At 43.0% G+C, this 25,673-nt stretch overlaps 1 protein-coding gene across 3 annotated transcripts; it reads right to left on the bottom strand.

The window, feature by feature from the left end:
• Window positions 1-855: 855 nt before the first annotated feature.
• C1QTNF3 (C1q and TNF related 3) lies at window positions 856-24,539 on the bottom strand. Of its 3 annotated transcripts, none has more exons than XM_032337654.1 (6): window positions 24,060-24,539; window positions 17,950-18,061; window positions 14,528-14,682; window positions 11,072-11,201; window positions 6,000-6,099; window positions 856-2,712 (listed from the first exon to the last, which is right to left on the bottom strand). In XM_032337654.1, the coding sequence occupies exons 1-6, from the start codon at window positions 24,501-24,503 to the stop codon at window positions 2,553-2,555; spliced, it is 1,101 nt and encodes a 366-aa protein (XP_032193545.1). In that variant the 5' UTR covers window positions 24,504-24,539; the 3' UTR covers window positions 856-2,552. The 3 variants fall into 3 exon arrangements, with proteins under 3 accessions (XP_032193545.1, XP_032193544.1, XP_032193547.1); XM_032337653.1 differs by having other exon boundaries at window positions 24,021-24,538; XM_032337656.1 differs by having other exon boundaries at window positions 24,240-24,531.
• Window positions 24,540-25,673: the final 1,134 nt, after the last annotated feature.

The raw sequence follows: 25,673 nt of genomic DNA, 5'->3' as shown, positions 1-25,673 counted from the left end.
TCTACCCCTTTCTCTTAGATCAGTCAGATTCTTGGCTTTAATCAAATAGCTTACATAATTGCCTGATGCTGCTGAATTCAGGCCACTGGAGTCCCACCAGAGGTCAAAGCATGAAAGTCTGGTTGGGACATCGATCTCTACAGTTTCCACTTGCCTCTGTCCTGCTGAGAGATTTATACCAGCCTGATTCTGGGTCAAAAGTATAGAGGTACTTACTTGTAGGGTCTCCCACTGATGATTAAGATGGGGCCCAATTATAATAATGACTCTGGTGGATTGAAACATATTAAATATATGAAAATCATAAGTTAATAATGCTTTTTAAGAGATCTTATTAATCACTTTGAAGATTTCTAGAACACTAACTCATTATTATAAAAATTGATAAATAAAAGTAAAAAAAAGATTAAGCATCTATCTTGTCTTCCATATAAACAGTATTTCAGAATAACCAAAGAGCTAGTGAAATGCTAGTAAAATGTCACTATTTTCACACAGTGAAGGAAACCATCAACAAACCAAAAAGGCAGCCTACTGAAGGGGAAGAGATGTTTGAAAATGATATATCCAATAAGGGGTTAATATCCAAAACATATGAAGAACTTACACAACTGAACACCAAAAATAACCAAATAATCCAACTAAGAATGGGCAGAGAGGGAAACCTGGGTGACTCAATTGGTTGAACATCCGACTCTTGGTTTTGGCTCAGGTCATGATCCCATGAGTCTTGGGATCAAGCCCCATGTCAAGCCTTGAGTTGGGCCCAGGGCTCAGTGTGGAATCCGGATGAAACTCACTGTGGTGACTTGTAACGTATGACTATTCAACTTTATTAAGAACATTATAAAACAATACATTTAACAAAAGTATGTTTATTTCCATACGATGCTTTTACATTTTTCTCATCTCAGTTTTATCTAAAGCTAAGCCAATGTCTTCTTCTAAGGTACTCTATTAATAATGTGTGTTCTTTAAACATGGAATTCCTTTGGGCAACATGCAACATTCAATTGTCTACTGGCAATACAAGGTATTTATGATGTTTGGAAATAGTAAACCTCAACACCCATGACTACACAGCCCAGAAGCCACTGGAGACATATACAAAATCACAAAAACATTACCAACCAGTCAAGCACATTTTGGCTAATATCCATTCACTTTAAAATAGAATTGTTTGTGTTGGTCAGGAAGAGTTTAAAAATATTTATAGATCAAAAGAATGGGTCAAAGACAGAACTGAACATGGAGCACACTAAGTTAGCTAATAGGGTAGCCCTAATTAATTTCTTCTGCTTCTAGCTATAGGGGGTAATCAATACAATTAAATCCATAGTTTAAAAGCCTTTGTGGAAATTGAAATTGTAACAGAAAATAAAATAATGGATAATTGCTTTCTAAAGGAATTCATTAAGTGATATGTTTCAGATAGGTATCCCTTAGTGCATTTTAAATATGATTCAACATCAGGATAAACACATACTCCAATGATGATTTCCTCGCTTAAAATAAACAAATTTTGGGTACTATCTCCTGAACTTGTCCCTTTTTGGGGAAGGACAGGCAAAAGTAAAGGAGCACAGCTCCATTGTAAGTATTGCCTAAATATGGTGATCAAAAAAATCATATCAATTTTTATCTTTAAAAACGTTAAGAGATTTTATTTTATGTCTTCTAAATGGAATGCCCTTATATTTTTTATCCATTAGTTTGTATATAACTGAGTTTACAGCTCCTCAAATGACATGTCAGTGAAGTTTATTGGGGTAACTTCTAAACTGAGAGAGAATAAGAGAATAAGGACGTTGTGTATACTGTGTATATGGACATAAGCTCACCTCAGCTGGTTCTCCAGGCCAGGGTCAACAAAGATCTATTGTAACACAAGAAACCCAATGGGAAAAAGCCAATATGATAAATCATATCTGATAAACCCAATTTTGGATCATGAGAAAATTCCATATCCAAAAACATAAGCCATTACAAGTCAAGATTTAATTACAGCAGGAGTCCATTATTTATGGGCATTGTGAATACTTTCTTTATCTAAAAGCTATCTGGAATTACTAAAATTATCTGTATTTATTCATAAATATTGACCCACTGGATCAAAGTGTTACTTCCCAGTCTAGGCTTCACAAATGTTTCTGGTAACCTGGTCCTCGCAAGTGCCTTTTTTCTGCCCTGCCCGGCCCCACCCTAGTCACTGCACCCTTGTCTCTGAAATGTTATAAAGAATGATGAACCCCAAACCTCAGGAATTCCTGGAAGTTGCTATTAAATTAAAAACAGAGCAGCCAAATTCTTTGCAAAGGACTTCTTTGATGGAACAATTATTTCCAACCTGTATCAAGAAGGAATTCTTCTTTAGGTGCCTGGGGAAGAGTAAACATGCCAAGTATATTAGTCAAGGTCACTTGAGAAGACTGTTTTGTGGATTCTTCTTCTGAGCTCCTGAGTAGAACCCTTAACCCTAATATCCCTCAGATCACAACAATACCAGCTCAGCCATAAGTCTTCCCAAAAGTAGAGCTGGTCTAGTCATATATTCACTTGGTTTCAAAGAGGAGGAAGCCTGCAAAGGTAGAGAAGCGCTGGTGGTCCCCATGAAGAGCGCCATTGCCCATTCTCAGCCAAACCTCATCCCCTTTAGCCAGCTTCAGTACTGCATGGTTGCTGGATGTATCTGACTTCCCCTTTGTTTCATAGCTGTAAAGAAAAAAGGCACCAACTACTTAGCCTTTGCAATGGAAAATCACCTCTTTACCAAAATATGTCCTCCCCTTCTTCTCCAGGCTCTCATGCACTTAGAGTTCTAGGATTAACTTCTCCAAATGGCATGTGAACAGACATGTACCATTTCTAGAATTGGACAACACAACTCTCCCAAACCCCTCTTCTTGCTTCTTCCTCATTATGACCACGTGGAATGGTAATGACGATGACCAGAATGACCTGGAAGCCAAGTGTTGTAGCCTGAGTTCTTGAAAACTGTGTAGTGGGAAGCTCTCTCTCACTTGTCCCAACCTGGAACAACCACTCTGGACCATCCCATGAGAAGAAAAGGGATTTCCATTACATTTAAGCCATTAGGCTAATGTTATAGCAGTTTAGTTTACCCTAACTTCTTTGGGATTTCATACTAAAGCAGGGTTCTGCTATAACGCAAACTAAAACATTTTGCATTGGCTCAGGATCAGGCAGAAAGTACTGAGGAGACAAAGATTGTGGGCTTGAAAGCTGGAGATCCATGTTGTGCTGTGGCAAAACATTAAGAAAAACATCTGATAACAGAAAGCAGACCTTATGTCCACCAAGTCTATAACCAAAGCAAGGAAGTGACTGGAAAAGCCAAAATGCTGCTTTTAGTAATATGTTTCTGCAAAAGATGAGTTCAGACAAAAATTGGTATGTCTGAAGGACAGAAAGAAGAAAGGGAGGGTCTAGAAAGTTGAGGTCTAACAGGGTTGGAAAAGCCAACCAGAGACATCAGATATAAAGTTGATGTTGTCTTATTAAGACTTCTCATCCGATCTAATAGACATGGCCTATGACATAACCTGACAGATTACAAATATTGCCTTTCTACCTAAATCTGTTGTTTTAGAAGATCTTATGGTAACCACCACTAGTTAAGACAGAAGGAGATGAAGACAAGGAATCAAGGAAAAACAGGCTGAAAAACGAGATGTCAAGAAAAGAATGTTGGATGTGGTTTGCTAACACATGTCACTGACTGGCAGCAAATGGAACAAAAGCCTGATAAGTTTCTGAGGAAATGGTATTACCCAGAAATCCAAACCTGGTTCATGAGGGGCTTGAGGTCTTTGACTAAATACTCTTAGTCTTCTAATTTGCACCAGCAAGAAGTGGGCAGTGAAAGACCCCAGGGAATACCTACTCGCCTTTTGGATGGAGAAAAACAAGGAAGGTACTCCCAGAGGACAGAATCAGGGGCCAAAGAGAAAAACAGCTGAAAGGTTGACTTGATAAGAAGGATTGCTCATTCCTAAGACTTGGGGCTTTGAGCTGGATGCATGAACTGCAGTTTAGGCGGTCTTCCATGGGGGTGGAGATGGGGAGATTTATCTTCTAAATGTAGGAAGAAGAATTCAACAGATACTTGGTAGCCAGAGGAGCAGAGAAGCCTGGCTGTTCACCAGACTCCATCTCCCTTCTTCCGGAGGAGCAGCTCTACATTCCTAGCTGCCCCTGCATAGGCTGAGGGGAGTTAGGGCTGGACAACAACGTAACTGTGTTCTCTGAATAGAATGTGAGATGACACATAAACATGTTCACAAAACTGTTTCTCTTTTTGCCTTCTGACTATGGCAATCACAATGACCAGGGAGAATTTGCAAGTCATTCTTACAGGTAGAGAACTGCTTTCACCAGTCTGCATCTCTCAAAACCCATATGGAGCACCTCCCTCCCAACCCCACATCCCCCCAGGCCCTCCTCCACCCTCTCGTCCCCATCCTTCCCCATCCTGGAGCTGGTCAAGCAACATAGAGCTCTGCAGTGTTTGAGCTGCCATATTGAGTCTTTTTTTTTTTTATTTTTTAAAGATTTTATTTATTGATTTATGAGAGATCACAAGCAGTGGGGAGAGGCAGAGGGAGAGGGAGAAGCAGACTCCCCAGCAAGCGGAGAGCCCAATGCAGAGCTCCATCCCAGGACCCTAGGATCATGATCTGAGCCAAAGGCAGCCTCCGCTTAATCCAGTGAGCCATTCAGGCGCCCCTTGAGTCTCTTTTTTGCAGCAATTCCACCTACTTATCCTTTTCTCTTTTGGTTTTTCCAAATACATCCCCCCACTGGAGACCAGACTCCAGAAGAAATGGCAATCCTCCCAAGTCATCAAAAGATAAGATAGCAGCCACAGAACTGTTCGTAAATATCTCACCACCCATTTAGTTATGGGAAAGATGTTGGCTCTCTGCCTCTTTCCCACATCTTAAGCTTACATCAGAACAAGTTGTAATATTTCTTTTTAAGATAATTTTAAAAAGATATTTATTTATTTATTTACTTACTTACTTATTTGGAGGGGGCACACACCTGTGCACACATGAGAGCGGGTTGGGGGAGGGGCTGAGAGAATCCTCTAAGCAGACTCCCCGAAAGTAGGGAGCCCCATGTAGGGCTCCATCTCACCACCCATGAGATCATGACCTGAGCCGAAACCAAGAGTTGGTCACTTAACCAACTGAGCCATTCAAGAACCCTAAAGAAGCTCTAGGGCCAGGTTGATAGGATAAATATCAGAGCAGCAGAAAAGCCTAAAGACCAGGGCCCATTCCCAATTCTCTACCTGCCAGCTGAGGACGATAATAGAGAAGATCCTCAATAGGGGTAAACTCTGGCAAAGGGGGTGGGAAAGTAAGAAAATAGAAGAAAAGCCTGAGAAAGAAGAAAAGAATTGATAAGTTAAGAAAAGAACACAAATAGGGACACCTGGGTGGCTCACTAGGTTAAGCATCTGCCTTCAACTCAGGTCATAATCTCAGGGTCCTGGGATCGAACCCTGCATTGGGTTCTCTGCTCAGCGGGGAACCTACAGCTTGATGCTCCCCCTGCTTGTTTTCTCTCTTGCTCTCTGTCAAATAAATAAATAAAATCTTTATGAAAGGAAAGACTCTCTTTTCCTTTCCCTCTGCCCTTCCCCTCCTGCTCTTACAAGCACATGTGCGCTCACACACTCTCTCTCTCCAACAAATAAGTAAGATGTTTTAAAAATATATAAATGATTAATTATGGGGAGTATTGCTAGTAATCAATCAGCTCAAGGCCTCTCATCAACCTGCTTATTCTCAAGTTCATCAGATTTATTTCTTCCCAAATAGTAATTATAATCTGGCCACATATTGGTATATGGGAGCTCTCAGTGATGACAAGTCAGGGGCTCCTGATTCTTCTACACTCTGTGGTGTTTGCCATCCTTTGAGCAAGCAATGGCGGCATGGCTGACCCTTGTGATAGAGAAGACCACCCACCTGTACATGCTGAACACTGTATTGCCATTGTGCATGAGGTACACATACACTTCTTCAACATCCTCGTGCTTCATCATGCTGAAGGTGAAGAAATACACACCTGAAAAAGGCAGGTATTTATCCGCATTTATATTAACATATTGTACATTGAGGACTGGGAGATATACTGTATGACTTCACATTTTTTTATTTATATCCTATGGATTTGTTTATATCCATATGCTATATCCTATATGGCATGTAGGCTCTTCCTGGCCTTTATTTGCAGGACTGTTCCTTTATCTGCTCTCAGCTCCTACTTTAAATTAAATAAATTTCTCAGTGTGTGTACCATGTATCCCTAATAAGCACTTATGGTGAGGTACACACTATTCCTAGGTATCAGTTAACTACCACTAGGACTCTTTGGACAAGGTACAGAGCCTGCATGAATGAACTCATGGCATCTTCGGCCTAACAAAACAAGCCACGTGAATAGCATTACAGTGGGTGGGTACACTCAGCCCAGAGATGTTAGCCAGAGCTAAGAAGTAATTTTAGCAGAAAAATGTTGATCAGTTCTGAACAAATAGTTTTAGAAACTTATCATGTTATTCATTGTAAGTAGAAGAAATTGTGTACCATAAAGAAAAAGACTCCATGATGACTCAGCAGCATGATCTTGCTACTAAAAATAAGGATCCTTCTCATTTGTAAAGGATCAATGTATTTTAAAAGATGTGAGTTTTCTTGTAAGACTCTAGGCCACCCAACAGAAAGGAACTTAATAGGAACTGATACACTGTAAAAGATTAGAATGAATCCAAAAGCACAGAGATGAGCAAAAGGGAAAATCTTCCCAACTCCAAACGACGTGGGAGTTGAGAGTGCATTTTGGAAAGATGAATGAATATATATCATCAAGCTCTTATGGATTTTCTAAACTACATTTTCAAATTAGTGACCTTGTCTTTGCGCATCTAAGTTTACAGCAAGGTCTTTCTTGCAGTTCTAGAGGCTGGAAGTCCAAGAGCAGGGTGTCAACACGGTCTGGTGAGAGGTTTCCTCCAGGTCACAGACTTCTGATTGTATCCCCATGTGGCAGAAGGGATTAGGGGACTCAGTGGGGCCTCTTTCATGAGAAGACCAATCCCATTCATTAGAATTCTGCCATCATGAGGTTATCACCCCTCAAAGGCCATACCTCTTAATACCATTAACTTGGGCCTTAGGTTTTCAATGTATGAATTTTAGAGGGACTCATTCAGACCATAGCAGCAGGCCTTGTAAGGGGAAAACCCAGAAATGTCTTTTAAAAAAAGATAGCATGACACAGTTCTATGTTCTTTTTCAAAGGTGCAATCAAGTAAGATAGAAGCTGTGAGAGTACCATGTTGACACCTGCTTCTGAGTCAAGTTGAACCAAGTGAAGAAGTGTGATCATGCCTCATTTAGGGCCAGGCTTGCATATTCAATATCCTGGGAATAAAGGAACTGGTGTAAAAAATCAGTCATACCCATTCATAAGGCTGGAGATTAGTTCACAGATGAAAAGTAAAGGCAGATCGAAATTACAGGACTCTACGAAAATAGTTTACGTGTGTTTAGATTTTTCCATTTTACAAAGTGTATTAGACACACACATACATAGACATGGCTGACAATCTTCAATGCCTCAGGAAGATAAAGCTGGAATGAAACGACAGGAAAAGATGTTATTTTTCTTGAAACAATGATGGCTACTATACAAAGTAGATTGCAGAAGCCTGTTAGAACTGACTAAGAGACCAGATGGGGAAAAAACGAAAATGTCTACATGTGGAAATATAAAAGTGAGTATGTATCTTATCCACCTATGGCTTTCTTCTAGGGAAGCTACTGAAAGCAGAGGTAACCCACTTCTGCTCTAGTTGTTAGGTCTTTGTGTTGCTGTAATTGCAGTAATTCTCTGTCTCATCCCTCCCAAAGCTGAAAAGCAGAAAATGCTCAATTTGTTATCTATTGTTAAAGGGGGAGACAAATGATGGTTGTTACCAAGTGATGATTCAAGAGAGTTCTAAACAACTACTAAATCTTTGAGCTTCTTGAAAGCCCTTGAAAACAATGGAAGCCCTTGAAAATAAATAAATAAATAATAAGATAATGATATATTATTAATAATATTATATATTATATTATTAATATTATTATATATTATATAATAATATATAAAATAATAATAAATAAATAGAAAATAAATAAAGCCCTTGAAAACAATGGAACCGTTGGCTTCTCTAGATGCTTACGTAAACTGCAGCCCAGAGGTGTGTAACAAAATAATTACAGGAAAATTGTCAACCTCCAGAGCAGAAAGTCACATAAAAAGGTTTAAAACTGTTTAAAGTGTGATGAAAGATCACTTGGGTCATTTCATATACCCATTGACTTCTGAGTTTAGCTGGGTGGAAACCTCAATCAAGGCGTTAAAAGCACTTGTGTCAGATTTAACATGGCGACTGCATCCATCAGAATTTTCCTCCTCTCCTTCTGGATACCACATAGGGAAATAAGGAGCATTGAACAAAAACACCAGATAGAATCTATTTTTCAGAAGATTAGGAGACATAAAAGTCAATAAACTTAAAATACTTGTCTATCAGATGCAACAGACAGCAGACAGAGAGTCTCAGGGAAGCAACATGGAGGCTGGGCAGGGAGTTTTGAGGAGGCCACGCTGTGGCTGATCTCACACTACTGGAAAAAAGACGCTCCCTGAAGGAGAAAGGCCACATGCTGAAAAGAAGCTCTTATGAGTGGGGCTGAGATGAAGTCCAAGTGATATTTTGGGGGAAGGTTGCTAGATAAAGTACAAAAAGTGAGGTGAGTGGTCCTAAAGTGGCAGATTTCCAAAACTACCACCAAAAACAGGGCAAGAGAAGTTTAAGTGCCAGGCTTGTCTCAGAAGTCTTCCCAGACCCACGGCAGTCTGCAGAGGGAGGCAAAGGAGGTGGGGCCACACAGAGAAAACACACAGAAGGGCCACACTTGAAGGACCAGAGTGAGTCTCCTGGTAGCTGGAGAGGGAGCCATGGAGGTAGAAGCCAGAAGTATGCTGAAGTCCCCCTTGTCGTCCCTCCTCCCCCCAAGAAACTACTATCTGTGGCTGGCCTAAGGAAACCCAACTCTTTCAACAGCCAGTCAGTTTTAGAAAGTAGAAAAGAAGAGCAGAAACTACCCATAGAGGAAGAATACTCACCAAGAAGCAATGTTGTCAGGTAGTAGATGAAAACTATAACTAAATCTGAATTTAGACATCCTGAGTTTAAGATAATGTTAATAAAGCAAATCCTTCTATGAAAGAACATTATTAAACAAAAAGCAGGAACTCCTAGCAGAAATGTTCAGATAAGAGAAGGAACTAAAAACTGGGACTAATAAGTAAGGTAAGGCATGGAAAAAGTAAAGAAACAACACAGAAATAAGACAGAAGAAATTGGAAGAAGCAAAAAGGAAAATTCATCCTCAGCATATGTAATTAAGGACATGCAGAATGTAAGGACCTATTTAGCCAGAGCGACTCCACCTTGGGATGGAGAAAGCAAACAATGTGAAATGGAAATTAAAAAAAAAAAAAAAAAAAAAGCAAGAGATTAGAGAAAATAATAGCTACAGAAAACAAAGAAAACTTAAACACAAACCCAACAAAACATATTTGGAGCCCTTCCCATGTTACCTCCTGCAATTTTGAGAGGCTGTCGACATTCCCTCTCCATCAGCCCTGTCATGCCAGTCTCTATTTCAATGGTCACATCACTTCCTGGCAGATTCTGACCTCCTTGGCTCTCAAAGACAGTGTGATTACCTTGGGCCCACCTACATAATCCAAAATAAGATCCCCATCTCAAGATCCTGAATTTAATCAGTCTTGTGAAGTCCCTTATTTTGCCATATAAGGTACCATTCGCAGCTCCTGGGGATTTTAGGCCTTGGGCCAATTTGGGAGTCATCATTCAATGCCTACAGCTTCCTTACTTTCAGCCACCACAAACTGATCATTCTGGGTAGACTTTTCCTGCTGTCCTTTGACTAGGTGGCTGTAAGCCTTCTTTTTGCCCTGAAAAGTTTTTTTAATTATATATATATATTTTTTATTTTCTTAAAGATTTTATTTATTTATTTGGCAGAGATCACAAGTAGGCAGAGAGGCAGGCAGAGAGAGAAGAGGAACCAGGCTCCCCACTGAGCAGAGAGCCAGATGTGGGGCTTGATCCCAGGACCCTGAGATCATGACCTGAGCTGAAGGCAGAGGCTTAACCCACTGAGCCACCCAGACACTCTTTAATTATATTTTTAAATACAAATTTAAACATGGTTTTTCCTTCTTCTTGCTGTACTAAGGTGGGGTGGCACTGAGAACAGTGTGACTTGTGTTAGGAAATCAGGCAATAAGCCAGCACATTGTTTATGGGATATTTTTGAACTATAATAAGACCAGTGAAAAGGTCACTAGGTTTTTATTGTCATCATAGTGCAGCAATTCGAAACCTTGTCCATGATAAAACACTCCTCTTCTCTGGGGCTGACCACTGGCAAGCACCCTCCGCCCCCTCCCCTGCACCTTAGGACACCACTGGTTAACTTGGACGCCTGGGTGGCTCAGTCAGTTAAGTGTCTGCCTTGGGCTCAGGTCATGATCCCAGGGTCCTGGGATTGAGCCCGGGCCAGGCTCCCTGCTCAGCGGGGAATCTGCTTCTCCCTCTCCTCCCCGCTCTTGCGCGCGCTCTCTCTCTCTCTGTCTCTCAGATAAATAAATAAAATATTTTTTAAAAGATAATAGTGTATTCACCTTTTTGAATTCTAATTCATTTACTTTGAAATCCAACAGAAATCTGTAAGAACTTCTGTACTAGATAAAGTACAAAAAGTGAGGTGATCACTTTTAACCGGAATCAGAAAGAATTCTCAACTCTCGTAGTGTCTTCCTTTCTTTGTGTCCTCTTCCTTCATATTTACCTTCCTCCCTCACGCTCTCACCTTTTTCCTACCTTCCTTCCGTCCTTCCTTCTAGATTGCTAGTTGATTAATTCAGTCATTCATTTGTTTTTACTTCTCACCTGATACTGGGGCCCCAAATCTACCAGTCATGACATCAAAGAAGTTTCCGATGTTGGTCTCCACGCTGCTGAAGATGATCCCGCTATTCTGGTTGCTGAAGTGGGTCGCCAGAGAAGCCATGAATGCAATCTAAGGAACGTTAATTAACAGGAAATTTATCTTAAAAAAATGAGGTTTTCACAAAAGTAAGTTTTGTTCAACATTATTTGTAACAGCTAGATTGGAAATAAACAGAAAAAATTAAATCATGGTAATTTCTAATGTTTTTAATGCTATGAAGCCATTAAATGATAGTATATGTCAGCAGTTCTGACCTTGTGTTTCATGGAACATTAGACTTCAAAAGGTTTTTTTGAAATATTAAAATACTATTGTGGGGAAAATATATATGAAATCGACTTATAGCTATTAAATGTACATTAGCACATTAAAGGATCTGAGAAGGCCTGCAGCAAAATAACCTTTTAATTTTATTCACTCTGTGTAATTTATTTCTCCAAAAGAACTGTGATATTATGATGTATAATAAATATACATTTAGTCTTTGTCCCAGCCTTTGGCATAGTGCCCAAAACCATTGAAAATCTTAAGTGTTTAGAGAGATCGAGGGGTCTTTTGTTATGTTAATGAGATAACTTTTGGAAAGCTCCTAGGTAACCTAAAGATGGGCCCTATTTGCCATTGGAGCCAACCATGTGATTAGAGATGAGTGATGGGTCCCACCTTACATCCAGGAAGGGTAGAGGGGCAGGAGGTTGAATTCAATTACCAATGGCCTGTGATTTAATCAATCCTGCCTATACAATGAAGCCTCCATAAAAACTTAAAAGGCAGGGGCTCAGAGAGCATCTAGGTTGGTGAACATGGGAAGTGCTGAAGAGTGGTACTTGGTCTCTGAGAGGGTATGGTACCTCGGCACCCTTTTCCCCAAACCTTGCCCTATGCATCTTTTCCATCTGTTCCTGAATTACACCCTTTTACAACAAACCAGGGATTGAATAAATAACATGTTTCTCTGAGTTCCTGCTAGCAAATTACTTGAACTCCAGGAGGGTTCGTAGCCTCCCCTTCATAGCCGGAATGTCGGAAGCACAGACTTAGAGTCTGAAGTTGGTGGTGGCGGTCTTGTAGGGTTGAGCCTTTAACTTTGGAATCTGAGGCGTTTTCCAGGTAAGTAGTGTCAGAATTGCGTTGAATTGTAAGGACACCTAGCTGATGTTGGACCAGTGCTTGGTGGTGTGGGAAAAACCCTCACACTGGAACTGTACCACTCTTAGACAGTCACATTTGAAAATAAATGCCAGTCCCCCATCAACATGAGTCGTTGTGAGTGAGTGTGAGTTAAATCAATAAATTTTTTAGTTTGCTGGGATTCCCTGTCTTCAATGAATGGGAGTTTAAAGGAAGAGCTTAGAGGAGAGGGTGAGAGAGGGAATAATTGGAAGTTTGGAAGACTCAGGGGAAAGCAGACTGAGGGAAATCAACACGGCAAGGATTTGGACAGTCAGAAAGACAGCGTGAAGGCTGTGGACGCAGAAGGAAGGGGAAAGTAAGGGATGCCCGCAGAGGAGGGATTTTGAAAATGGGAATAAAGGGTCCTGGAATCACCCTTCTTTACAGGCTGCCTGAGGCCAGTCATCCCTCCTCTGTAACGCCGCCTTTAAAACATGTGAATGTAGGGGACGCCTGGGTGGCTCAGTTGGTGAAGCATCTGCCTTCAGCTCGGGTCATGATCCCGGGGTGCTGGGATCCAGCCCCTTGTCAGGCTCCCTGCTCCAGGGCGAATCTGCTTCTCCTTCTCTCAGCCCATGCTCTCTCTCTCTGTCTCTCTCAAATAAATAAAATCTTACAAAGAAATAAAATGATAAAAAAAAAAACAACTGTGTGAATGCAGTTCTGCCAACATTGTGGTTGTCGGGTAATAACTGATGGAGCAATTTAATCATTGCCCAGGGTACACTCCATCAGACTGGCTACAAGGGCCCCTGGGCCTTGTACAACCATTGCAGGTTTAGAGTTAGAGTTTCTAGCTTTGGGAATGTTTATCCCCCTTCTCATCAGACACCTTTCACCTGGCTAGGCAGCATCTGTCTTCTTTTCTTTGTAAATTATTGATGGCCCATTGATGCCAGGTTGCTACGATTATTAAACAACATTCATTTACAAGTGACAAAACCTCAAAAGCAGTTAGAGAAACACAAAAGACCTCTTAAGTTATAACTTTAAAAAATCAAGGCCCAGAAAAATGATGGAATTTATCCAAGGTCAACCAACCACCAGATATGCCCAAATAAAAGGCAAAGTTCTCCCCCAGTTGCTCTTTCAGACAAGAGTCTCTGTATTCCGGTTCTTGAAAGGTCTCTCCTGCTGTGGTACATTCTCTCATTTACACACGGCCCCCAGCTGCCGATGGTTCAACTTAATAATATTTCAACTTTAGATGCTGCCATAGCAATCCGCATTCAGTAGAAACCACACTTCAGATTTTAAATTTGGATCTTTTCCTGGGCTATCAATATGCAATAGATCCTCTCTTATGATGCTGGGCAGGGGCCCTGAGCCACAGCTCCCCGTCAGCCACAGGATCAGGAGGGTCAACAACAGATATTACACTCAACAACCTTTATGCTAACATAAATACTAGCTTTCAATGGCGATAGGAATCCCTTGGAAAAATCAATTTTTAAAAACATCAGCCAGAAAATAAAGAGATAACCAAGACTTAGTAATTTTCATGGTGCCCTAACCTTGCATTTTCCAGTTTTAGATGTTATTGGCAACAAGAATTTTGAACATCTCTTAAAGGAGAAATAAACAGTAAACAAATGAGCATGTAAGCTTAGGCTAAAATATTCAATTAGAGCCTCATACATAGATTCAAAACACGTCAAACTGAAATAAATATAGTCTGGTCTAATCTAAACTAGGATGGGTGACCCAAAAATAAAACATCTCTAGTGATAAAGAAGACACGGAGAAAAATTTAAATGAAAACTGTGCCACAAAATCCTGAGTTGATAGAGAATGATACTTATATATTCATATCCATATATGTGATTTAAATTGGTAAATGTAACAAAATGAATACATAAAATATTCGAGGTAGACACATGCCATTTTTACATTTGAGTTGCCAGAAACCTTTTTATTTAACATCTCTTCTGATAAGGAAAATGGAACATTAGCAGATACCCAGGGCTGCGGTGTATTTGGTCTAAGAAGGGAGTTGAATTTCAACTTCTGAAGAACGATTTCAAAATGTTCTTTGAACAACAGTGTGGGCCATCTGTGAACATCCTGCAGCGGGAGTGAGTCAAGCCAGCCTCGGGCATGCGGCCATGCGGGCCAGGAGCCAACAGAGAGAGCGTGAAGAAGCGCTAGGACCTTCTGCCTCCTGCACTGCGAGGGTGCAGGCAGTGTAGAAGTCCAACGGGGATCTGCCCAAGGTGACTTACCTGCAGTTCTGGAGGAACCCCCGGGTAGCCCTTTTCTCCCTTGGGGCCATGCTGCCCTCTTTCACCTCGTGGCCCAAGGTCACCTTTGTCTCCTTTCTCACCTTTGGCCCCTTCATGGCCAGTGGCTCCATTATTGCCATTGTTCCCGTGGTTTCCTTAAATTACAAGCAGAAGGCATCACTGGGGAAAGCCCCCATCACTCACACTGACCACCTACTGTTATACAAATACAGACCCTTTCTTCAAAAATGCTCACCCTCAATTGCAAAAGAAGACCACTTGAAACAGTCCTGAACACAGCCAAGGGGGCAGCACCAAATGAGCTCTCTTACTGGGGACACTGAAGACAGCCTTAGCCATTCAAGTCTCCAAAGACAGTTTTTCCCAGAGAGCAAGAGTTGGATGAAAAATTTTGAGGATTGGGGCAGTTTAGTCATTGGGCATCTGCTTTGGGCTCGGGTCCTGATCCCAGGGTCAGCATCTGGCTCCCAGCTCAGTGGGAAGCCTGCTTTTCCCTCTCCTACTTCCCCTGTTTGTGTTCCCTCTCTCGCTGTCTCTCTCTCTCTCTGTTAAATAAATGAATAAAATCTTTTAAAAAAAGAAAAGAAAAGAAAAACTTGGGGGACTGATAATCGGAGTATTATTTATAATAGCAGAGATTAGAAACAAACAATACTGGAAGAGCTCCATAAAAAAAAAAAAAGGCACATCCCAGTAAATAATGTTATACTACCCCCCCAAAAAGCTAAAGAAAATATTTATTAATATTAATATTGTTCACGATATTTTTAGATTAAAAGGTTATGAATCATTAGAGGCAGTGCAATAATATGTGTGAACAGTATTTATATACTATGTGTAAGGGCCTATTTAGCCAGAGCGATTCCATCCGGTTAAACAGTGATTTTGTTGTTTATGCAGTAAAACTTAAACTGACCCTGCCGTCCCCCCTCCAGGGGAACTTACTTAAAAGCAAGTCCCGGAAACCAGTAGAATATGGTCGACCAGTCCCTGATAACAGAGCCCCACTGCAGGGATGAATCAGGCCAGGTGGAGACATCCAATCAGTGGGGTGCACATACTATCTCCCTAGCTACCAAGGAGTGTGAGCCCTGCCTTTTGGGCACCAATTCTGACCAAGGTGATAGGCTAGTTCAAATAGCTACTATGGGGTGAATTGTAATTCGATTGGTCACCCGTGCGTGACCTAGCATGACTGTGCAGCTTTCTCTGTGTGTTGCAATCTCATTGGACACCTCTGTGTGGCCAGGCTCAAAGGCCACATGGCCTTTGCTCTATAAAAGTTAGTCTGTGAGGCTGGGAGGGGTAGCCCTCTCTGTAAGAGGCGGCCCTGAATGGTCAGTTTGATTCTTGATGCTTGACTCGAATTAAAGCTTTGCTTGACCTTCTTCGCTTTGTATTAGTCTCGCTCCTTTGATCACAGACCTATTATTGGGGGACCTTTCACGACGTAAAAATATTTCCAGTATTTTTTTTTTCCCAAATGGATGAAACATGAGTGGCTTTTGTGTTATGCTATGTACTTTTCTGTCTCTTTGAATTTTTCTATAAAGGACAGGCACCACTTTTATCATGGGAGGAGATGTAAAATCATTGATACAAATTGTAACAATAATTTTGAAAGCAAGGCTTGGATAATGATTTCAACTCTTCACTCTGCCACTAAGAGACTGTTTGTACAGCTCTTCCTTTATTTTGTATTTGCTGAATTTCACACCCCTTCGCTGTTAAGACAAATGTGTTTTGTTGTTTTTCTGAAGACTTCATTCATTCATTTGACAGAGAGAGATCACAAGTAGACAGAGAGGCAGGCAGAGAGAGGAAGGGAAGCAGGCTCCCCGCTGAGCAGAGAAGCCAGACTCTGTGAGCTCGATCCCAGGACCCTGAGATCATGACCCAAGCCTAAGGCAGAGGCTTTAACCCACTGAGCCACCCAGGTGCCCCCCCTTCGCTCTTTATTTTGCATGCCACCTTTGGTCAGGTATTGTACCAGGCTTGCCAGCCCTCCAGGTAAATAAACTTGAACTGTATTTACAAGTTAATGGGCAAAAAAAAAAAAAAAAAAGCTATTTTGTTTGGGAACATTTAGCCAAGGCCAGCTTGCTCTGTACCCACAAGAAAGTTTAGCCTCAGAAGATATTAAGAGGCTGAATATTCTCTAACCCCAGTCACTGCACCTGCGGGCAGATGCCCTTGATGTTAAAGGACATGGACTCTGAGACAGTAATCACAGTTTAAAGTCTAACAGAGTATTTTCTCATTTTAAATTTGGTTTCATATAAGAAGTCACTCAAAATTATATTAAAAAATGAAAACTTGGGGAACCTGGGTGGCTCAGCCAGTTAAGCATCTGCCTTCGACTCAGGTCATGATCTTGGGGTCCTCGGATTGAAGTCTGCATCTGGCTCCCTGCTCAGTGGGGAGTCTGCTTCTCCATCTCCCCCCTGTTCTCTCTCAAGATCTCTTTCTTTCTCGAATAAATAAATAAAATATTTTTAAAAAATTAAAACTCATATGATAAATGTTAACATCAATGAAGGTGAGAGAAGAGAAAGTAGACTGCTGTCAAACCCCAAGAAGAAGTCCTGCCCCCAGGAACTGACATGGGGAAGAGGAAGACAATGAACCCTCAGAGGGATTTGGGAGTCCTAAGACAGAAAGGATCTGGGCTACCCTTTCCGTGGCTGACCCCAGACATTAGCCAGTTTTCAGGACCTCCCGTGCCTGGGGCACACTCAGTGGGGTAGGGTGGCTCGGTGGAGTCCGACAGCATTTCCCATGCTGCCAAGTGGTGCGGGAGCCCAAAAAGATTCCCATGAGCCCAAGAGAGGCATGAAAGTCAACCCGGAGATAGCTGAACATGGACAGACCCTGAGATTAAGGGAAGAAAAACTTAGCTAGACACAAATTCGGACAGAAGGCTGTGTGGTTCAGTGAATGTCACTATGGAGATGGCAGTAGCCAGCCCAGTAAGCGCTCCTCTTCCCCCACCTTCACGTCCTAAGTTCCCTGAAAGTTAGACAGAGTGTGTTGCATGAAGCACGTTGTGGAAGAAACACCAAAACGAGAGTATGTCCAATAAGAGTCCATAATTCTGTACTCCATGCTGGTTAAGACCCCCCTCCCCACTGCCACCAGTGAATCGGGTGCCCCAAGATGTCTAACACCTGTGGGATCCTGGGAGTGGGATAAATAATAAATACTACTGAGCTTCTGGTACATTGTTGCACCTAATTGGCTCTGTAAACCTAGTCCCCTCCCGAACTCCCTTTTGGATTTTCCACACATACCCTTTGGATCACACAAAAGTGAACCCAAATGATTTCGATTTGCCCTGGCTCCGGTTTTGGCACAGGGCCCAGTTAGACTGGCAATAAACAGAGCGTCTCTCTCATCCTTACCTGGGATGCCAGGGGGTCCGGGGGGGCCCGGGGGGCCTTGGTAGCCTCGGAAACTGTACTCTCCATGGCAACACTTGCTGCAGTCTGGGGGCAGCCCTCCGGTTTGTGGAGACTTTAAAAAGATACAGAGAGAAGCTTCAGAGAATGGTATTGGGGAGTCACTAGGACTTGTGAACTTCTCTTGGTCTTGTCTTTTGGGCAAGTTTAACTCCAGACAACCTAGGACAGCATCAGAAAAGCTGGTGTGGACTTGACTGGCGTGCTAGCTAAAGAGAGCAGATGACCAAAAGGACCAGGAAGCCAGAAGGTCAGAAGAAGGGCATGTTCTTTGGAAGGAGTGTGGTGCTGGCAGGAGATGGGGCAGTATTTCTGGAAAGTACTGTCCTGAGGCTACTGGTAATGGCCAAGAAGGAAATCTCTTCAGAGCCGGCCCTCTCTTTCCCAGCTGCCAGGAGCCTCCCCTGTCGCTTCTTTGAGTAGGTGACCCTCAAAAAGTAAGAATGGTTAACTTCCAAGAGAGTTAAGAATTTCTGTATTTAGGATACAGGGATAAAAGTTCTTAAAATTATGAGTCAAAATGCCTTTCAGTCCAAGCACACTTCAATTGCCTTAGGACATGGAAGAAACAAAGTATTCTTTAGCCCAGTAAATTAGTATTAACTATCTACATCTTGAAACAACTTTAACTCCCCTTTGAGAAATATTTAACCTCAGGTTCTGTTTCATATTTCACTTCAAAATTTTAAATGATTATCACATCGTTCAAACCAATATTTAGTGAGTACTTAATGGATACTAAGTATACTCAAATATAAGTATCTGCCTATCTATTTAAAGAAAAATTTCTTTTTTTAAGAAAAGATTTTATTTATTTATTTATTTATTTGACACAGAGAGAGAGAGACAGTGAGAGAGGGAACACAAGCAGGGGGAGTGGGAGAGGGAGAAGCATGCTTCCCACTGAGCAGGGAGCCTGATACAGAGCTCAATCCCAGGACCCTGGGATCATGACCTGAGCAGAAGGCAGATGCTTAACGACTGAGCCACCCAAGCACCCCTAAAGAAAAATTTCTAAAATGTGTGCTTACCATCGAGGAACTACAGATCTAGTGTAAGAGCTAGATTCGCTGATAAAATTTAGAGTGGCACCAAATTGGTAGCTTGCCTTTTGATTATATCATATAAAATACTAATGGAAACTTTCCTAGACTTGAGTTATAATTCAATGGTCTTTTGAAAACAGCATATTGTTTGTAAAGGATTCTAAAGAAAGAGAAGGAGAAAAAGGTTGGAGGGATGGGGACAGGATAAGGAGAAAGGAAGAAGGAATCTGAAATTCAGGTTTTCTCTATCATTAGAAATCCAAGCAGAAAAGTGGGTCAAGTCTTTCCCATTGCTGCACATTTAGACTTCACTTTTGTTGTTGTTGTTGTTGTTGTTTAGTTAAATATGGGCTTGGATTTTTTCCTCACTCCCTCATTCTTTTTCCCTACAGGCCTCCACCAAGCTCTTCAGGGAAAACGCAGAGCATCAGTAGTCCCAGCATTCTCTTGCAACAGCTCAGGGCCGGATCTCAAGTGATCAGGGGACACAGTGTGGAGCTAACTCATGTCTAGTCCTCTGCCCACCAGACCCCTCACTGGACAGATGTGGGAGTCTGTAAAAACCTTTGGTAAAACTGGTGGAGGAATAGAAAAATCAGCCAAAGCGAGTGGCTGGAGACAAGGGATTTCAGACACTTGGAAAGTCAGACACCACAGCACTGCCCCACCTTCCAATCCAAGGATGCAATCTGAGAAGTAAGTATTTCATAGTTTCCTGGTGTGATTTTGCTAATGTGAAATACAGTTTTTTAAGTTCTCAGAAATCTAAGATTCTGCCAATAATGGGCTTTAGGAGAGAAAGAGGGAAAATTCAGAATCGGGAGCCATTAAAGAATAGAAATGAGTTCCTGGGACCCTAAGAATTTTAGGAACATGTCTGTTCTGGAACCAGAACTCCCATCTCAGTTATGTGTGACTTTAGTGATGGCACTCCCCACTGCTCCCAGGCATCATTTTTCTTGTCCACTAAATTAGGGCACTAGGTAAAATGGTCAGGAAATTTCTTGCCAGCTTGAAGAGCAAGCAAAGATACTAAAGGTCTTTTCTAAATCCTTAAATAATGGTTTAGAAAGATTTCATTTGTGAAGTCTAGTGTCTGAGTGTGAGAAGTTAGCTCCAGGAAAGGGCTCCTTGGTACCAGAGCTAACTAGCACTGGGGTGGGTGTCCAAAGTACTTGGGAACACTTAGAAAGCAGAGACCTTCCACCCCAGCAGGGAGAATCTTCTGATTCCTACTAGCTGGTCATGTTCTGAGAGCCGTCCTACAACATTTCACATGTTCCTCTGGTCCTTCACAACACAGTCAAATGGACTAATGCTCGTGAGCCTCTGGAGGGACCCTCAAAACAAGCTGGACAGGATGCCTTAATTCAGAGGTTGTCATCACACATGGGGGAGTTACCACATACACCCTCTTAAGTTTATCAACCCTCAACTCATAATCAGGTCAAATTTGAAAGCCAAAGACAGGAGAATGAGCAGTGTGGGAGGAGGGATGGGTCTCTAAGACAAGTCCCATCCATTTTGTGGATGGAGGCCATGGGACAGGTACTGAGGTTTGAGGTCTGCTCTTAGTGAGTGACTGCTCAGAAAGAGGGTCCACAACTCCTTCTTTAACTGAAGAGAGACGGAAGACAAAGGAGAGGGGAAACGGGAAGAAGGGGAGGAGGGAATCCAGGAGGTAGAGGAGGAGGACCAGAGATTAAAAAGGATGAAACTGCCTAGAAAAGAGAGCCCAGGTCTGCTCAACCCCCATCTCTGCACACTCTACCCACCATGAACCCCATGGCCAGAGTCCTCTTTCTAGAATACACACCAGCTCACCTCACTGCGCTGTTGCGAACAAACAAACACAACTTTGGCTGGCAAACTAAGGTCTGAGCTCCATAACCGGCCAACAGAATCTTCCAGGCAGGTCCTGAGATCATCCTGTGTCTTCCTCCCACGGCCTTCACCTATACCCACTCCTCCAGGGCTCTCTTGTCTCTTTGCTGTCCCACATATTTTTAAACTTTATTTCTTGCGTGGTTAATCATCCTTTTTGGGTCACCTTTGAGGTTCAAAGCAGCGACCACCAGTGCTCTGGCAGTGTCTCCCCAACTGCCTTTTGTGTAGAGATTTTGTTGATCACGTGGTGTTCAATTTTCTGTTCATCTGTCCCCACGAGAGCCCTCCAGAGCTGTCTGGAGATGGGCTTGGGCTTATTTATCCCTAACATAAAGCTTGGCACATAGTAGAAGCACAGGAAATCATAGGTGAAACAATAAATGAGAAAAAAGAAGAATTAAAAGAAGAGAGGTGAGGAATGCAAAGAAATAGGGAACACAGGAAAATCCGAAATGCCGTGAGTTTCCATACCCATTGGCTGATGAGTCATATTGAAGATATCCAGAATATCAATGATTCTAAATCTTCTCAGGATCTGCTGAAGGGGGTTTGTTTGAAAATACTTTAAGAGCCCGGGAGGGTTTGAAAGCCTCCCCTCGTGCCCGGACCCGCCACAGCCACTTCAAGTAAAGAAAGCCAGGAAGTGACTTCTTGCCCCCTCATCTGACTCCAGCATGCTGGCTGCCTACGCCTGGAAGGTGGGGTGAAGCAGAAATGTCATTTGGATTCCGGTGGCCTCCTCAGTGTTGGTTGCCAAGAAATAACAAATGACAGCCTACATCTGCCTTCTGCATGTCTGGGAGCTCATACTGCGAAGGCCAGGGAGGGCCCAGCAGAGAGATCCTATCCATTGAAATGGAAAGTCCAGGTCAAAGCTTGGACCAAAACAAAAATATCTTCACCACTAAGAAAATACAAAGTAGCATGAGTCACCCTCCAGTCAAAAGATTATCAGATGAGGGGCACCTGGCTGGCTCAATCAGCGGAGCGTGTGACTCCTTATTTTGGGGTTGTGAGTTCAAGCCCCACAGTGCATGTAGAGATTACTTAAAAAAATAATAATAATAAAATGTGGGGGAGGGTGGGGTGCTGGGAAGTGGGCTTGGTTAAGCTTCCAACTCTTGGTTTCAGTTCAGGGTGTGACCTCAGAGTTGGGAGATCGAGCTCCATTTCTATTCCACACTCAGTACCAGAGTCTGCTGAAGACTCCCTCCCCCTCTGCTCCTGTGCACTCTCTCTGTCTCTCTCTAAAATAAATAAATCTTTAAAAAAAAATATTTATGAAAGGACCATCTCTAAAAGTGGCCTTTGAAAAATAAGTATTTGGAGATTATTTCTTTTGTTGCTCCTTAAAGAAATCAACTTTTTCTTTTTCTTTTTTTTTTTTAAGATTTAATTTTATTTATTTGAGACAGAGAGAGACAGAGGGAGAAAGAGCATGAGAGGGGAGAGGTCAGAGGGAGAAGCAGGGAGCTTGATGTGAGACTCAATCCCGGGACTCCAGGATCATGACCTGAACCGAAGGCAGTTGCTTAACCAACTGAGTCATCCAGGCGCCCCCTTTTTCTTTTTTATTTTAAGCTTTTACTTATTTAGGGGTGCCTGGGTGGCTTAGTCCTTAAGTGTCTGACTTCGGCTCAGGTCATGATCCAAGGGTCCTGGGATGGAGTCCCACATTGGGCTTCCTGCTCAGCTGGAAGCCTGCTTCTCCCTCTCCCACTCCCTCTGCTTTTCTTCCCTCTTTCTCTCAGAGCCTCTCTCTCTCTCTGTCAAATAAATACACAAAGTCTTTAAAAAAATTTTTTTCTGTATTTATTTGACAGAGAGAGAGAGAGAGAGACGCGTGAGCACAAGCAGGGGAAGTGGCATGCAGAGGGAGAGGGAGAGGCAGGTTCTCCACTGAGCAGAGAGTTCTATGTGACAATGTGGGTCTCCATCCCAGGACCCTGGGATCATGACCTGAGCCCAAGGCAGACGCTTAACCCCCTGAGCCACCCATGTGCCCCAAGAAACAATTTTTTCTTGACACAGGCTCACAGAACAATCTGGGCGACTGCACTGAGTCGAGTTAGAAATCCCAGCTCAGCCCTGGATCTCCAGCTGATCCTGTGTTGGGTTTCAGTATGATCCTTTTGCTAGTACCAACCCAAACTTTTCAGTCTCTGAGAGGACAGGCTTAGATTTCACCGGCATGAAGCTTTCCAGGGCCTGCTGAATGCAAAGACTCAATAGATTCTTGTAAAAAACCTCTTTGTTCAATGCTCCCGTAATTCAAAGTAACTCTTCTTTCCCCCCCTCCTCTGATTTCAGCATACCAGATGACGAGAAGGTAAGTCAAAATCCGTTTTGTCTGGTTCTTAATGTTTTAAATTAAATTGAGTGTCACCAATTTGCAAATCACTACGCTGAAACCTGACCTCACTCCAGTCATCCCCGGAAAGAGTTAAAGATGTTTCCTTGAGGGCTGAGTTCACACCCAAGGAAATAAATCAGGTTCTCTCTGATTATCAGACTTTAAATCACACAACGAAGTTTTGCTTTTCACACACATGCAGTCTTTTTGGTTCTAACTCTAAGGTTCAGAGGCTGAGTATAGAGGCTGGGTAACCTAGATTACTGTAAAACAAATAAACAAGCCTGGCAAAAAATATCACAGTAAACCAACGCATTGAAGTGAAAAACTCAAAGGACAGCTTCTCCCTTCTGGGAAGGATTAAGAAAATCCAACTCTTGGGATCTGCAAATGATTAGACCCATCTATCTGCATGGGTCAATACTTGTTTCCACACCAGGAGCGCAAGAAAAAAACCAAGTCACAGCACAGCACAGCACAGCAGGGAGCTGGCCGCTCTGCTCTCCTCTCCCCTGGGGGACACGTCTCCCACATCCTCTGCTGATTTTCTAACACAGACCGGCACAGCCCCCCCACCACACCCCCCCAAGACCCCAGAGCAGCCCAGAAAGACCCCCACAAGCAGCACAGCCAACTTCTCGAAAGCATTGATCCTATGAATCACAGCTGAAAAAAGAACAAAACTCGTTAGGCTTTCACAGTAATCCTTAGAAGAGAATTCCGAGTACCTGGCCCCAGAATGGGGTGATCTGGGCTAGGTCATCTACCTCGGGGTGCGGTAGCCCATCTGGTCTCAGGGATTTTAGGTCTGTAGAAGTGTTATTATCCACAGTCCCCGTTTTAGGATGGCTCCGCTCTCTCACTTTCTCCCTCCTGGAGCCGCTACGGCCAGTCTGCTGGTGGCTTTGCACTATTCTCGCCACTACTTTATTAGGTCTTCCGCTCACCTCCATGTACTCATCTTGACAGAGGCAAAATGGGAGGAAAAGCAAAGCCAGCAGGTGCCAGGAGACGAGCTGCCTCCCGAGCATGATTCTCAACAGAGCCCCAGAGCCTCCTGGAGACGACGGCGGGGAGTTGCGGTAAATGCCAGGGCTGGAGATGCGAGCTGCAGCCGGCTGGGAGGTTTTATACTTTGGTGTGTAATAAATAAGGCTGCAGGCATGCCAGAGGGGAAGCAGCCCTCCTCCCCGGGGCAGGACAGCCCCCATTCATCACTCTCCCACCCGGCAGGCGGCTGGGCTGGCGCGCGCAGCTTGCAGTTGGTGGGGTTCGTAAATGTCACACCTTGGCACGTTTGTGTTCAAGTGTAGAGGAAACATACACAACCAGCTGGGAAACAGAGAGCGTGTGTCCGGAGGTTGGCTTTCATGATTAGACATGTGCCTTCGCCGTCTGAGATGCTTTTGGAAAAACCCGCCCTCAGGCTTGCCAGGAAATTTGGGCTTAACTGCATCTGTTCTGTCTGAAATGTTTGGGGTTGGGGGGAGACTGGTTCACGGCCATCGGGAGAGCTCATGCACTCTCGCTGTACAGCTAAAGCCTCCCGCCCGCCAGCCGCCGTGGTCCACTCCAAGGAACTCACTCCTCCTTCCAGACGCCAGCGGCAGAAGGCAGTTGGGTGAGTCCAGAGCATTGAGCTGGGTTCAGGTGCAGAGTCTCGGGTTTAGTAAAAAGCATTTCCCCATTCTAGGCTATCTTCCCTTTTCCCCTGCGTTTCCAAAAACCAGGGTTAAATTAAAGTCAATGATTGCCAGATGAAGATATAACATCCTGCTTTGTATTGAAAGAAAGTTGTTTGTCTCTGGCCACTCATCCTTCTGACATATTCTTGATTAAAATGGAAGAAATGAAAAGGGCCAAACCAAATACCCTGCTTCAAACAGACTAGCATGGAGAGAAGGATCATTTCTTTTATTTGCTACACTTTTAGTCATTTGGCCAAAGAGCAAATGGATATTCCTAACTTCTTTATGATAATAAATTAAGGGCATTTATGTAGCCTGGCCATGAAAAAATTGCTCTATTTATGTAGCATTTCATTTAATATTACTCATTCATTCACAGAATAAAAAGCCACTGCCCCCTCCCCAGGAGAACTGCAGAGACCCTGGGACTTAAGGGACGATGAGTGGCAAGTGTTTACTGCTAAGTGGACAAGCGTGGTACTGTAAGAAGGCTAAATCTGGGGGAAGCCAGGCCTGTTGCTAAGGCGACAGAGGGGCTGGAGAGGGGAAAGAGGCAGGAGGGCTGCCCACAGCTGCCTTTCTCACTCAGCAAAGGGGCCTGAAAACTACTGGTGGAAGTTCCATCACTCTTGCCGGACAGCTGCCTCCAGAGCCCACATCTGCACAGAGAAGGAAGCAGGTCCCGGGGGCAGA

Source organism: Mustela erminea, chromosome 3 (assembly GCF_009829155.1).
Source record: "Mustela erminea isolate mMusErm1 chromosome 3, mMusErm1.Pri, whole genome shotgun sequence".
Taxonomy (NCBI): domain Eukaryota; kingdom Metazoa; phylum Chordata; class Mammalia; order Carnivora; family Mustelidae; genus Mustela; species Mustela erminea.
The sequence above is the reverse complement of the archived record's forward strand: the minus strand, read 5'-3'. Positions and strand labels throughout refer to the sequence as shown.

Bases quoted from the DNA above. Each gene is read 5' to 3' on its own strand.
- C1QTNF3 (XM_032337653.1), bottom strand. From the start codon at position 24,503: ATGGGGGCTGTCCTGCCCCGGGGAGGAGGGCTGCTTCCCCTCTGGCAT. The intron at 14,683-17,949 runs GTAAGGATGAGA...TTGTAATTTAAG, and splicing joins CGGACCCCCTGGCATCCCAG to GAAACCACGGGAACAATGGC. The intron at 11,202-14,527 runs GTAAGTCACCTT...AACGTTCCTTAG, and splicing joins GGGTTCCTCCAGAACTGCAG to ATTGCATTCATGGCTTCTCT.